The following is a 13,071-nucleotide window of genomic DNA, read 5'->3' on the forward strand; positions in this document are numbered from 1 at the left end:
TTTCCGGGCTGAATCTGCAAACTACGCTGGATCTGATCGTGCGGCAAGGATCTGCTGTGGGAAGGTGAGATGTGTGAAGTTCGGGACTTCTACTACGGTGTCTGACTGCTGAAAACTGAAGACGCTGGTGCTTCTGATGGTTCCGTCGCGGTGAATCTACAAAACCCTAAGCTTGCTTGCTTGCTGATTCAAAAACTCTAGGGCTGTTCTGAGTTCTGCTGCAAAAACGCCAGTGTTTCTGCTGGTCCTGTTGTTGCCGGCTGCTCTGCAATGCAAAAACGCTAGGGCTGATCTGGGGACGAAAACGCTAGGTCCTTGCAGATGCAAAAATGCTAGGTCTGTTGATTGGGGGGGGGATCTTGCTGAGAAGGTGCCTGTTGAACAGATGTTCCTGCTGCCTCTTTTGCCAGAAAGTGCTAGCGCTAGGTTTCTTATGTACTTGCTTATCAAAATTGCCCTACCTAGTTTTCAACAAAAGTCACTTTAAAATAATAAGTGAAAATTGGCTAAAATAGGGAAAATAGGTCTATGCACTGTAAAAATGCTCCTGATGGGTTCTGATGGAAATGTGATGATCATGCTGTGTGCAACCAGAGGATATGCATCTACTCTAAGTGTCTGGACATGCACGGTTTGCGAATAGACTCACAAAGTGCCAGATCACTTCCTAATCTAACTGATCTGAACCCATGTCGTAAAGTAGCTTGTCCACGTACACATAGGGTTAGATGTGCACGTGACATCCCCTCCTTTTCAAAGTGAGGTACTGGTACCGAACTGTATGGAGTCGAGGGAGATCGCCAACAGCGTCTGGAATCCTGGAAAGGACTCTTTGCCGGCCCACTCTGATGCGTGGGTCATGCGATACTTGAACTTCATAAAGGTCTGCAACGCTTGCTTCTTTGGGCTGCGCCGAAAGCGACAAAGTCTTTTGTGGCTCATTCGATGCTTCAACTTCGTCTATAGTCATGCGTCTACCTTCTTCAAGAATCTTCAAGGATGAAAATTCCTGAAACCACTTCCAACACAAAAACATGAACATATCCATTCCATGTAAAGTGACTGGAAAAATTTTAGTCTTTCGAAAAGACTGTGCATACAATGTAGATGAACATAGAGATGGAGTGCCAAACCGTTCATCAAACACACGCAAACAATGGATTCGAAACTCGTCTTTCTGATCTAAATCTATCAACTGTGGCAAAACACAATGGAAATGTTGACGCTTGATGCTCAAACCTTCTTGTGCTCTTTCTGATACTGTGTCATGCCAAGGAAGAGACATGAAATGTGAAATCCTTGGGTGGAAACATTTCATCTTTTCATGAGTAATCCGCATACATCTGTGCTCATTAATGAGTGAATCGTGTTCATCGTGCAATATGTCATGCCTATGAAAAGGGATCACATAAGGACGGTGACTAAAATACAGGAAAGCATCACGAATGAAACACTCGAACAATGCGTGCTGACTAATCATTTGAACACATAATACTTCCTGTGGGGTTCTTTGGACCTCGACTCGAGAGCCAAGATTGGTTCTTCGTGATCGATCGAATCTGCAATGAGGTTAGCTTTACTAGAAAAAGCATCAACTAAACCATCATTCTTGTGAACAATCACAGTGTCTTCCTGCAAATCATCATGCTCGTGAATAATCACATCTTGATCATGCAAATCATCATGCTTATCATTATCATGCAAATCATCATGCTTATCATTATCATGCAAATCATGTAATTCCTGTGTGTCGTGCTTTGGAAAAGAAGAGACTGAGAGAGTCTCCTTCTCTTGATCCTTTGTAATTCACGTCTGCACATTAGAAAAAAGTCGCAACAACTCTTGCATCTGTTGGGCGCTCTGCGCGTCGTATTCTAACCGTCTTTCTTCGCACTTGCAATCGAATTTGGCTAGGCTTTCTTTGGCTGCCAAGCGTGCGCACTCATGCTCACGCTCTAAGACTGCCATTCTTTCTTTGGCCGCTTCGCGCGCTTGCTCACGCTCACGCTCCAAGTCGGCCTTTCTTTCTGCTTCTCTTTCTGCTTTTCTTTGTGCGTGTTTACGATCCAATTCTTCCTTTCTTTGCTCCCATGCTGCTTGTCTTTCTTTGCACTTGCACTCCAAGGCAGCGCGTTGCGCTTCTAGTTCTATCCTCCTGTCCATAAACATCTGCTCCAAAGCCTCCATAGGAGTTAGTGCAATCCTTGGCGTAGATGGGAAAGGGGGAGGGTCGAAAGGACCTCCCGGTGGGGAAAACTCTTCTTCGCCACTCCCATGCTCACCACCTCCATGCGAAGTATCCATTCCGCTTCGGGTGATGACCATTCACTGAAGTCGTGGGTTCTTAAGTTCACGAGGAACTTGGGTTCTTGCGGTTCTTGGGTTCTTGAGGTGCTTGAGGGTCTTGAGGTTCTTCTTTAGCTTGCAATCTGTGTTAGAGAAGGATCTTCTCTTTACCCGAGCTCTTCTCTTTCCCGCGGACACACCCCTTGGCAGCCTTGCGCTCACACCAAGGTTGCTTTTCCCCACCTCACGTCGATTGGCTGGCCGCTAAGTGCACGGCCCGTGCTCAATGAGTGAAAAGAGGCACAAGGGGAGGCTGGACAAGCCCTTTTTTCTTGGGTTTCCTGTCACTCTTCAAAAACACGTTCAGGAATCGACATGCCCAAGAGGACTTGGGTTATGTGCGACCGCAACAAGCAAAAGAAAATTATGTGGTTCTTTCCTTGAGTGATACAGAACACTGCCAAAGCTCTGATACCAATGTAAGGTGCAGCGGAAGTGAATGTTGAACTTTGCTCAAGATGAGTGCTCCGAACTATGCTCAAGGTTCCTTTTACTTACGGCAGGGAGAGCCTTCCGTTCCTTTAGTGAGAGAGTGCAAATGATCACAAACAAAGTGGTGAACACTGTGAATGAAGGTGCATGAGACTGAGAGATAGAAAGAGAAGAATACGACACTAGAATGTTGTCAAACCCTCCTCTGAAGGCCCCACTCTCTATGGCGAGAGAGTTCTACTATTGATTGCACAAATCTCTACAATGCTTGGACTTGCCGACGATGTCGACGACGATGAGATGGGCTGAAACCTGAAAACGCTAATGGCAGAAATCTGCAAATCTTTATCTGTTGAATTCTGACTCTATGGTGGTGATGATGTCGATGACGACGATGCGACGACAACGCGCTGAAAACACAGATGCTAAAATCTGTGTTGGATATGACCTTGCGGCGAGGATCTGCTGCGGGAAGGTGAGATCTGCGAAGTTCGGGACTTTTACTGCGGTGTCTGACCGCTGAAAACTGAAAACGCCGGTGCTTCTGATGGTTCCGTCGCAGTGAATTTGCAAAACGCTAGGCTTGTTTGCTGATCCAAAAATGCTAGGGCTGGTTCTGAGTTCTGCTGCAAAAACATTAGTGTTTCTGCTGGACTTGCTGTTGCCGGCTGCTCTGCAATGCAAAAATGCAAGGGCTGATCTAGGGATGAAAACGCTAGGTCCTTGCAGATGCAAAAATGCTAGGTCTGCTGATGGGGGGATCTTGTTGAGAAGGTGCCTGTTGAAGAGATGTTCCTGCTGTCTCTTCTGCCAGAAAGTGCTAGCGCTAGGTTTCTTATGTACTTGCTTATCAAAATTGCCCTACCTAGTTCCCAACAAGTCACTTAAAAATAATAAGTGAAAATTGGCTAAAATAGGGAAAATAGGTCTATGCACTATAAAAATGCTCCTGATGCGTTCTGATGGAAATCTGATGATCATGCTTTGTGCAACTAGAGGATATGTATCTACTCCAAGTGTCTGGACATGCACGGTTTGCGAACACACTCACAAAAGTGCCAGATCACTTCCTAATCTAACTGAACTGAACCCATGTCATGAAGTAGCTTGTCCACGTACACATAGGGTTAGATGTGCACGTGACATCGGTCATCTCCCATCATGCTCTTGTCCTGCACCTTGAAACTTTGGATCCAACACAGAAGCCGCATTATGGAAAGGGAAAGCATAGGAGTCCCATTAGCTCTGACGAAGTTGGCTAATTTCCTCAAACTTGTCTGCATCTGGCTCAAGTGTTTGGAGGGCCTCTACCATGCGATCCATGGCCTCATAAACCTTGCCAATGCAAGGTTGCATGTCATCAACTACTCGAAGCAAGTGGAGTACAAGCTGCACCATTTTGTCTGTAGTCTTCAATGACTCCCAAAACTGGAGATCCTTTGACTTGCCTGCACATAAGATCCCTACAACTGAACGTGCATAGGATGAGGAAGTGTACTCTGTACTCTGATGAGGGTTTGCCGCATTGCACTCTGACATTCACATATAGGATGAGGAAGTGTACTCTGTACTCTGATGAGGGTTTGCCGCATTGCACTCTGACATTCACATAGGCGATGAACCATTAGGTAAGTTGTAGGCAAAGCGGGTCTCACAATACTTCAAGAGAACCTTGCCCCGTGACTGCTTCAAAAATGCAGCACGAAGGAGATTGTGATTGTTGATAAAGGACACTAGCTTGGACGCATATGTAATGAGTGGCTCAATCCAAGATAGGCGCTCTATATCCTTTAAAAGGTTGTTAAGGCAATGTGCCATACAAAATGACACTTTGATGCGGGGATACATGCCCTCCACAATGGCACCGGCTGCCCTGTTTAATGCCTCCCCATTCGTGACAAGTTGCAACACCACCTCTGGGCCAATGATTTCGATGGCGGACGCCCACTCTCCTGCAAGCACGTCGGTGTATGTCCCTGTTTCTGTGGCATCATGTGAGTGGGCAAAGTACATCTCTCCCTTGCAATAAGCCAGAGGCCCATGAATGGATCTCCTCCTCGTGTCTTCCATCCATCTGCAATGAGTGTCACTCCATACTTGGCCCATTATCGCTTCATGTTTACGACTGCCATCTCCATGACGGCCTTCTCTCTATCAAGAAGAGCAGTATGGAGGGCCTCTGAAGTGGGTGGCACGTAGCGTGGCCCGTATTCCCCAATCCTTGTGCACATGGCCTTGAAGTAGTCCGCCGGCCTATACATGTCACAAAAGTCAAGAGTCAAGACAATGTTGAATAGACAATGGACATACTAGTTATGGACATATATGTATGAGCATTGAGAACTTGGAACTTACCGAGCCTTTATGAAAGGATATGGTCGTGATAAAAAAAGCGGCCAACAGAGGTATCCACATCCTCCTCCTTTTTTGGATCCCATGATGCATCTAGAGTTCTTTGAAGATGGGTGGGAAGAGGATGAAATTGTTTGAAATGATGTTTGAGCCGCCGCACTACTACCTCCAACAGAAGCTTGCGAATGAGTGGTAGAAGGAGGAAAAACCAAGTGATTGGGGTCATTGGCTTACCGCTTGGGTCGATCATTTGATTTGGCTCTCATAATGGCATCCTTCGTCTCAAGCTCCTCCTTCTTCTCTGCCATCACATTCTTGCAATGCCTCACTTCTCCCCCACTATGTGAAGGAGGTGTGCTCGAACCTTGCTTGTCGTGGATTTATGGTGGAAGACACATAGTTTGCACGTCCATGATCTTGCATTGCCATCTTTGCCCAAGGCTTCGAAATGCACCTCATCTCACCATGAGGCTCATCCTTGTTTCCCCTCTTAACAATGGAGGGACCTTCATGTGATGCGGAAGCTTGTGCCATATTGATGGCGCTTGAGGCTTGAGCCTCGAGACTTGCAACTCAAGAGAGAGGGATGTCCGATGGAGGGATGGAGCTTTAGAGAGCAATGCGATGGAGGCCCACTCGATTTTTAAACTTCAAAATTCAAAACTGCCGCTCTTTCCCCCCGGCTCATTCCGGCCCGTTCCCCTCTCATGTTGTGCATCCGGAACGTTCGGCCGTTCCCGTCCCCGTTTCGACAGCTCTGGCCGGTTGGAACGCTGTTTCGGTACGGCAAGAGGCCGTTCCGCCGTTCCATGTTACAATGCTCTGATGCAGCCTCCGTCAATGCTGTGTGGTCCTCCGCAGTAGTGGGCGTTGGGATCTCCCTGGCTCGGTCGCTCGATTGATCAACATGCCTTTGATGTGAGGAGAATGTGAGCTTTGCTGTGGTAGTTGCTTATCCGGCTCCTCAGTGTCTGCTCTAAAGAAGTCTGTGATCTGTCTCTGAGATTGGCTAGCCTCTCCTCTCATCAGGCTCTCTTTGTGTCTGTGCAACTCGAGCAAAAGCAGTCCTAGACATATCTGGTCCTCATACCCCATGACTCTAGGGAGTGGTCCAAAACCCTCTCTGAATAGGTAGTGAAAGCGGCCTCGTATCTCATAGTAAACTCGGTAGTCGCATGTGTAGTGCAACTCTGTCTCAGGCTCCGTGTGACATAGGGGACATGTCCTGGCCTTTGTTGGTACTCCACTATATCTACAAGTCTCTATCCGAGGATGGTGTGAAGATGTGCGTATTTGGCCAATAGCATATCGTATCCCATGCGATAAGTGGGTGTCCATGTATCTGGGCCTCGTCACAAAACCATTCTTAGTAAGTTGGAGAAGATGCTCTCTATAGAAAGCCATCTTCATGCCCACCTCTTATGCAGGTTGAATCCAAGTCCTCCTAGTATCTATCGAGTCAGGTCCTGGCAGATGAGCCTGGGGATCTTGGACTGTGTAAGAGTCAGCGAGGGTGCATCCAATGAGTACTGGAAGGGGGGCAATCTGTCCATGCTGAATCCATGATTTAAAACCACGATGCCATCTCCCCATACCAGCATGCTGAATCTCCCTACATAGCTAACTGCTGAGAGGACTCAAGTGCTAGGCGGGCATATCTATCTCTGGGAGGTCCCATAAGCGGTGTGTAAAGGAGACCGATCTGGTAAGCGCCTCAACCGCTAGTGGGGGGGCAGCTAGCTCTGCTCGAATAATGTCATGTGGTGCTGAAGCCTTGGCTCTAATAAGCCGTGAGATCATAGAGATCAGAGGCTTCTCCATGTCTGAACCGACCTCCCATGATGGTCCAATGAAGCCCCCCATATCTGAACTTCACAGAGCAATGCAGAAGCCACCAGTGTCAAAAAGCCAGAGCTTTGTCCGAGGCTCCTGAAACTGAATCTGTGAACACATCCGAATCTGTGAACACATCCTCTCCAATCCATCCAATGCTGCATGTGCTTTGGTCAATCTAGTCTTTGCTGCTCTCCTCAGTGAAAAAGCTGGTCCACCAAAGACCACCCCAAGGTAGGTGTAAGCATCTGTATTCTCCACTGTCCAATGGCCATATATGAATGCGGGCGCTGATCTCCTTGTCCACTATGGGGTGATGTTGAACACCATAACCTTGGTTGATAGAGAAACCATTGTCGTAGGCTGTAATATTTTTAGCTAAGGCTACAGATAAATGAAAATGATTTTTGTGCACACAGAATGCATTTATCTAATGAACTTATGAATTTATTGGTACCAATTATGAACGAGTAAATTTCGGGTGCAATGCGCCATCTGGAAAATTATCCGTGTCCGGATAGTATGATAAGTAGAATAGAAGCCAGACATAGTGCAGAATAGTTTAGAACAAGCACGTAATAAGATGGTGTCCCTAGTTCGCTAAAAAAAAAACTATAATCTAATTGTTTTTGCGAAGGCCGCCCACGAAGTGGCTCGCCAGACATGATGGAGACACGACCCGACGGGAGGCGACAGACGGTAGTTGGAAGAGGTATGAGATCGGTCGGGTTAGTAATGCCCCAGATTGGCCAAAAAATTGTTAAGGTTAAAACCCTTATAAACTAAGTGGCGGGTCAGTTTGAAAGCGGCCAAACTTAAAAGAAAGTCAATAAATTACTAAGCCATAGCGTGGAAAACTGAAAGATCAACGTGGAAATTGCCTTACAAACTCTCTCTTTCTCTCTTTCTCTCTTGAGCTCAACCCTCCTCGTCGGCTAGATCTTTAAGGTCTCTTGGGATAGTTTCCTACGACGTTAAAACTCTCTTCTTCTCGGGTGTGTGCGTGTGCGCACTAATAAAAAAGAGAAAAATGGTATAACCTTTCTATCACCCAAGTGTGGTAGATTGGTTATGCCATTTCCCTCTTGAATAACAGGTCTTGAGTTCAACCCTCCTCGTCGGCTAGATCTTTAAGGTCTCTTGGGATAGTTTCCTACGACGTTAAAACTTTCTTCTTCTTCTCTCTTGCGAGGCCATATGGCAGGAAAATCTCCAAGCAAGGCTAAATAGTTGCTAGCGCTACCTCCTGGGGGGTGTTTCGCAAAAGCTAACAAGCACAGAGAGCTTCCTCTCTCAACATCTAGTTCAGCCCGTTCTCTCTCTCAGCAGCAAACTCGTGCGTAGAGCTCTTGTGAGAGCCGTGCGAGGTTCACACAGCTCCCGACTAAGGCCGTAGATGATCCACGAAGCTTGAGTGCGCCCTTGCGGGGAAAAGCTGCACTTAGACAAACAAGAATACCGGCTACCCGCTCAGTTTGCCGCGTTTTAACAAGCTCCAGAGGCATTTTATGCCCAGAAGATCACATTGCAAGACAGATTAGCCATTCGTGGCTACATGTATGACAAATTTCAACAATTTAGCTTATAAATCCATGCATCCTAATGCATTAGAACATTTTTTGGATATGAGCGGTGAATTCCGTTTCGGGTTCACACGCTTGTAAAAGACTAAGAATTAATAAGAATCTCCATTAAGGGGGGGGACCAGCCCAACTTCTGGTCCCTAGCTAGTGCTGTGTAAGTTTTTGTGCATTGCCATACTTAAATTTATGCAGTGCAAGATTCATTGTAAAAATTAAAATAAGATTAAAGTAATAAAGTTCACGCTTCCTTATGTGTGACAGTGGTATCAAAGCAAGGTCCTCTCAATTCCTTTCTTAAGGCGAGATGGTCCTTGGCAGAAATACCAGTCATGGCAGGACAAATACAAGAGCTTGAGCGGCTCAAGCAACAGATGACAGAATTGCAAGCTGCTCTTGCTCAGTCAGAAGTGCAGAAAGTGCTTACAACTCTTGAAAAAGGGAAAGCAAAGATGGTGGAAGAGCCACCTCAGAATCCCCCAGTAAGGACTCCAGACTGGGGCCCTAACAAGGCCCCAGAGGGACCCTACAGTAGGAACCTCGTGACAACATGAAGAAGAAGAAATCCCTTCGCTGACTTACTCGCCAACTACTCTTTTATGAAGAACCTAGACAATATCGTTCCTGATGAGAAACTTGAGCTGCCCCTAGACGAGGTTGTCGATCAACCAACACACACATGAAAGCAAGACAAGGAACATAAGAAGAGTCCACAACATTCCGGTGGACAAGGATTCCAAAGCCATCACCAAGAAGCGGTCGCGACACCACAAAAAGAAGAAGAAGACGTTCAAAGCTGGATGTCACGTGACACATCCCAACCCTATGTGTCCGTGGACAAGCTACACCACAGCAGGGTTCAGTCAATCCGATCAAAGTTAGATTAGCAGTGATCTGGCACTTTTGTGAGTCTATTCGTAGACCGTGCATGCCCAGTCACTTAGCTTAGATGCATATCCTCCGGTTGCACACATCATGATCATCGGAATTCCCATCAGAATCCATTAGCATCAATTAGGGGAATTTTCCAGTGCATTTAGCCTATTTTCCTATTTATTGGGATTTTCACTTATTATTTTTGAGTGACTTTCCTACAAAAGTAGGTAGGGCAATTTTGCTAAGTTAACATATAAGCAAACCCAAGTTAGCACTAAATGGTAGAAGAGGTAGCAGGAGTTTCCCGCTCAACAGGCAACTTCTCAGCAGTAACCCCCCCCCCCCCCCCCCCCCCCCCCCCCCCCCCCCCCCCAGCACACCCAGCGTTTTGGAGTTCATCCTCGCCGGGCCAGATCCCCACCATTGGCGTTTTTCTCTCTTGGAGTCTTTGCCATCAACCACATGCGTTAGCAGACCATTGCAGATCCTCACCATCGCGGGGGACCTCATCTCTGCTAGCGTTTTTCACAAGCATGACATCAGCGTTTTTGGCCTCCACTAACGCCAGACACACCTCAGCCAAATCAGCGTTTCCATCAAGCAAATGGCAGCAGATCACCATGGCTGGGTAAGGAGTCATTAAGCATTTGAAAACCTGCAGATTCAGCAAGAAACCCTCTGCTGTCCCAGTGTTTTTCAGCAAGTAAATTCCATCCAAAAATGCAGCCAAAGAGCAGTTTTCAGCAGCGTTTTTCATCATCCTCTCGACCCGACAAAAACAGTCAGTTTTCAGCAATTAGATCAGTAGCAGATCAGTCCCAATCAGGTTGCAGATTGTTCCCCAAGTTTAGCCCAAGAAAACGCAGCCAAAACAGTCCAAGAATTTCAGCCTAAAGAAGATCACAGATTCAGCCATCCAGTCGTCGTCGTCATTGCCGTCGTCGTCATCAGCATAGTCCCATTGCATCAGTCCATTGAATACGCATTGTACACCTTTGTGCAATCAAAGTAGACCACTCTCGCCGACGAGAGTGGGGCCTTCGGAGGAGGGTTTTACAACCTCTCGGTGTCATATCTCTTCTCTCTCCTTCTCTCAGTCTCATTCACTTGCACACACAATATCCACTCACTTTGTTCGTGACCACAACACTCTACAAGACGGAAAGCTCTCTCTTTCCCTAAGAACTAAAAAGAACCTTGAGCAATAAAGATCACTAATCTTGAGAAAATACAACATTCATTCCGGTGCACCTAACATTGGTATCAAAGCTTTGGAAGTGTTCTGCATTACTCAAGGAAAGAACCACAAGAACCACAAGAATTTTTTTTTGCTTGTTGCGGTCGCACGAACCCAAGTTTACTTGGGCGTGGCGATTCCTAATCGTGTTATTGTTGAAGAGTGACAGGAATCCCAAGAAAGAAGGGCTTGTCCAGCCTCCCCTTGTGTCTCTTTTCACTCATTGAGAGCGGACCGTGCACTTAGCGGTCGGCCAATCGACGTGAGGTGGGAAAAAGCAACCTTGGTGTGAGCGCAAGGCCGCCAAGGGGTGCGCCCGCAGAAAAGGGTAGAACTCGGGTGAAGAGAAGATCCTTCTCCAACGCGATTTGCAAGCGAAAGAAAACCTCAAGAACCCCAAGAACCCAAGACCCTCAAGACTCAAGAACCTCAAGAACCCTAGATTCTCACGAGTCAAGGACCTCAAGAACCTCAAGACCCCCAAGAACCTAAGTTCCTCGTGAACTTAAGAACCCAAGACCCGCAAGAACCCAAGTCCCTCGTGGACTTCAGAACACAAGAACCCACGATTGTAGAATGATCATCACTCGAAGCGGATTGGATACTTCGCTTGGAGGTGATGAGCATGAGAGAGGCGAAGAAGAATTTTCCCCACCAGGAGGTTTTTCCGACCCTTCCCCATCTACAAAGATTGCACTAACTCCTATGGAGGAGTTGGACCAAGAAAGAGAAGCAGAAAGAAAAGCCTACGATGAAGATATGGCAACCATCGAGCATAAGTACCAAGACAGAATGGCAGCCATAGTGCGTGATACCAAAGCACTACAAGAACAGAGCGACCGACAAAACAAAGAGTTCTTGCGACTTTTTTCTGAAGTGCAGGCGTACTTTGCACAAAATCACGGAAAGGAGACTGTTTCAGTCTCTTCTTCTCCAAAGCATGATACACAGTATTTGCATGATTGTGTGAAGCATGATGATGATTCGATTGACAATGACTTGCATGATGATTTTAAGCACAATGATAAGCATGATGATTTGGATGCCAATGATTTGCATAATGATTTGGATGACAATGACAAGCATGATGATTTGCATGATCAAGTTGTGATTTCTCACAAACATGATGAATTGCATGAAGATGATGTGATTGTTCACAAGGATGATGTGTTAGTGGATGCTTTACCTAGCAAAACTAACCTCGTTGTAGATTCGATCAATCACGAGGATCCGATCTTGGCTTTCGAGTCGAGGTCCAAAGAACCCCCACAGGATGATTCGATCATTCAAGAAGAACCGATCTTGGCTCTCGAGCCTTGGTCCAAAGAACCATCACAGGAAGTATTGTGTGTTCGCATGATTGATACGCACGCATTGTTTGAGTGTTTCATTCATGACGGTTTCCTGTATTTTAGTCAACATCGTTATGTGATCCCTTTTACTAGGCATGACATATTGCATGTTGAGCACGTTTCTCTCATGGATGCGCACGAATGTATGCGGATTGTTCATAAAAAGCTGGAAAGTTTGTATGTATGGAAGTCGCATTCCATGTCTCTTCCTTGGCATGACACGGTTTCCGAAAGATCACATGATTGTATAAGCACCAAGAATAGGCATTTCCATTGTGATTTGCCACAGTTGATTGATTTTGATCAAACAGAAAAGATTCGAGCGCATTGTTTGCATGTGTTTGATGAATGGGTTGTCACTCCGTCTCTATGTTCATCGACATTGCATACACAGTCTTTAGAGAAGACAATATTTTTTTCCTTCACTTTACATGGAATGGGTATGTTCATGGTTTTGTGTCGGAGATGGTTTCAGGAATTTTCAGCCATGGAGATTCTTGAAGACGAAAGAAGCAGATCTCTAGACGAAGTTGAAGCAAGAAAGGAGATTCAGAAGACTTTGAGTTGCTTTCGGCGCGACCCAAAGAAGCAAGCGTTGCAGACTTTATGAAGTTCAAGTACCGCACGACCCACACAGCAGAGTGGGCCGGCGAAGAGTCCCTTCCAGGATTCCGGATGTTGTTGGCGATCTCCCTCGACGCCATACAGTTCGGTACCAGTACCTCACTTTGAAAAGGAGGGGATGTCACGTGACACATCCCAACCCTATGTGTCCGTGGACAAGCTACACCACAACAGGGTTCAGTCAGTCCGATCAAGTTAGATTAGCAGTGATCTGGCACTTTTGTGAGTCTATTCGTAGACCGTGCATGCCCAGTCACTTAGCTTAGATGCATATCCTCCGGTTGCACACAGCATGATCATCGGAATTCCCATCAGAATCCATTAGCGTCAGTTAGGGGAATTTTCCAATGCATTTAACCTATTTTCCTATTTATTGGGATTTTCACTTATTATTTTTAAGTGACTTTCCTACAAAAGTAGGTAGGGCAATTTTGCTAAG

At 46.3% G+C, this 13,071-nt stretch overlaps 1 protein-coding gene across 1 annotated transcript; it reads right to left on the reverse strand.

The window, feature by feature from the left end:
- Nucleotides 1–4,017: 4,017 nt before the first annotated feature.
- LOC147422146 (uncharacterized) lies at nucleotides 4,018–4,884 on the reverse strand. The gene is made up of 2 exons (XM_086503020.1): nucleotides 4,401–4,884; nucleotides 4,018–4,310 (listed from the first exon to the last, which is right to left on the reverse strand). The coding sequence occupies exons 1-2, from the start codon at nucleotides 4,882–4,884 to the stop codon at nucleotides 4,018–4,020; spliced, it is 777 nt and encodes a 258-aa protein (XP_086359146.1).
- Nucleotides 4,885–13,071: the final 8,187 nt, after the last annotated feature.

Source organism: Adiantum capillus-veneris, chromosome 27, assembly GCF_014529385.1.
Source record: "Adiantum capillus-veneris isolate H3 chromosome 27, ASM1452938v2, whole genome shotgun sequence".
In the NCBI taxonomy this organism is placed as follows: domain Eukaryota; kingdom Viridiplantae; phylum Streptophyta; class Polypodiopsida; order Polypodiales; family Pteridaceae; genus Adiantum; species Adiantum capillus-veneris.

Bases quoted from the DNA above. Each gene is read 5' to 3' on its own strand.
- LOC147422146 (XM_086503020.1), bottom strand. From the start codon at position 4,884: ATGGGCCAAGTATGGAGTGACACTCATTGCAGATGGATGGAAGACACG. The intron at 4,311-4,400 runs GTTCATCGCCTA...TGTGAATGTCAG, and splicing joins TGCCTACAACTTACCTAATG to AGTGCAATGCGGCAAACCCT.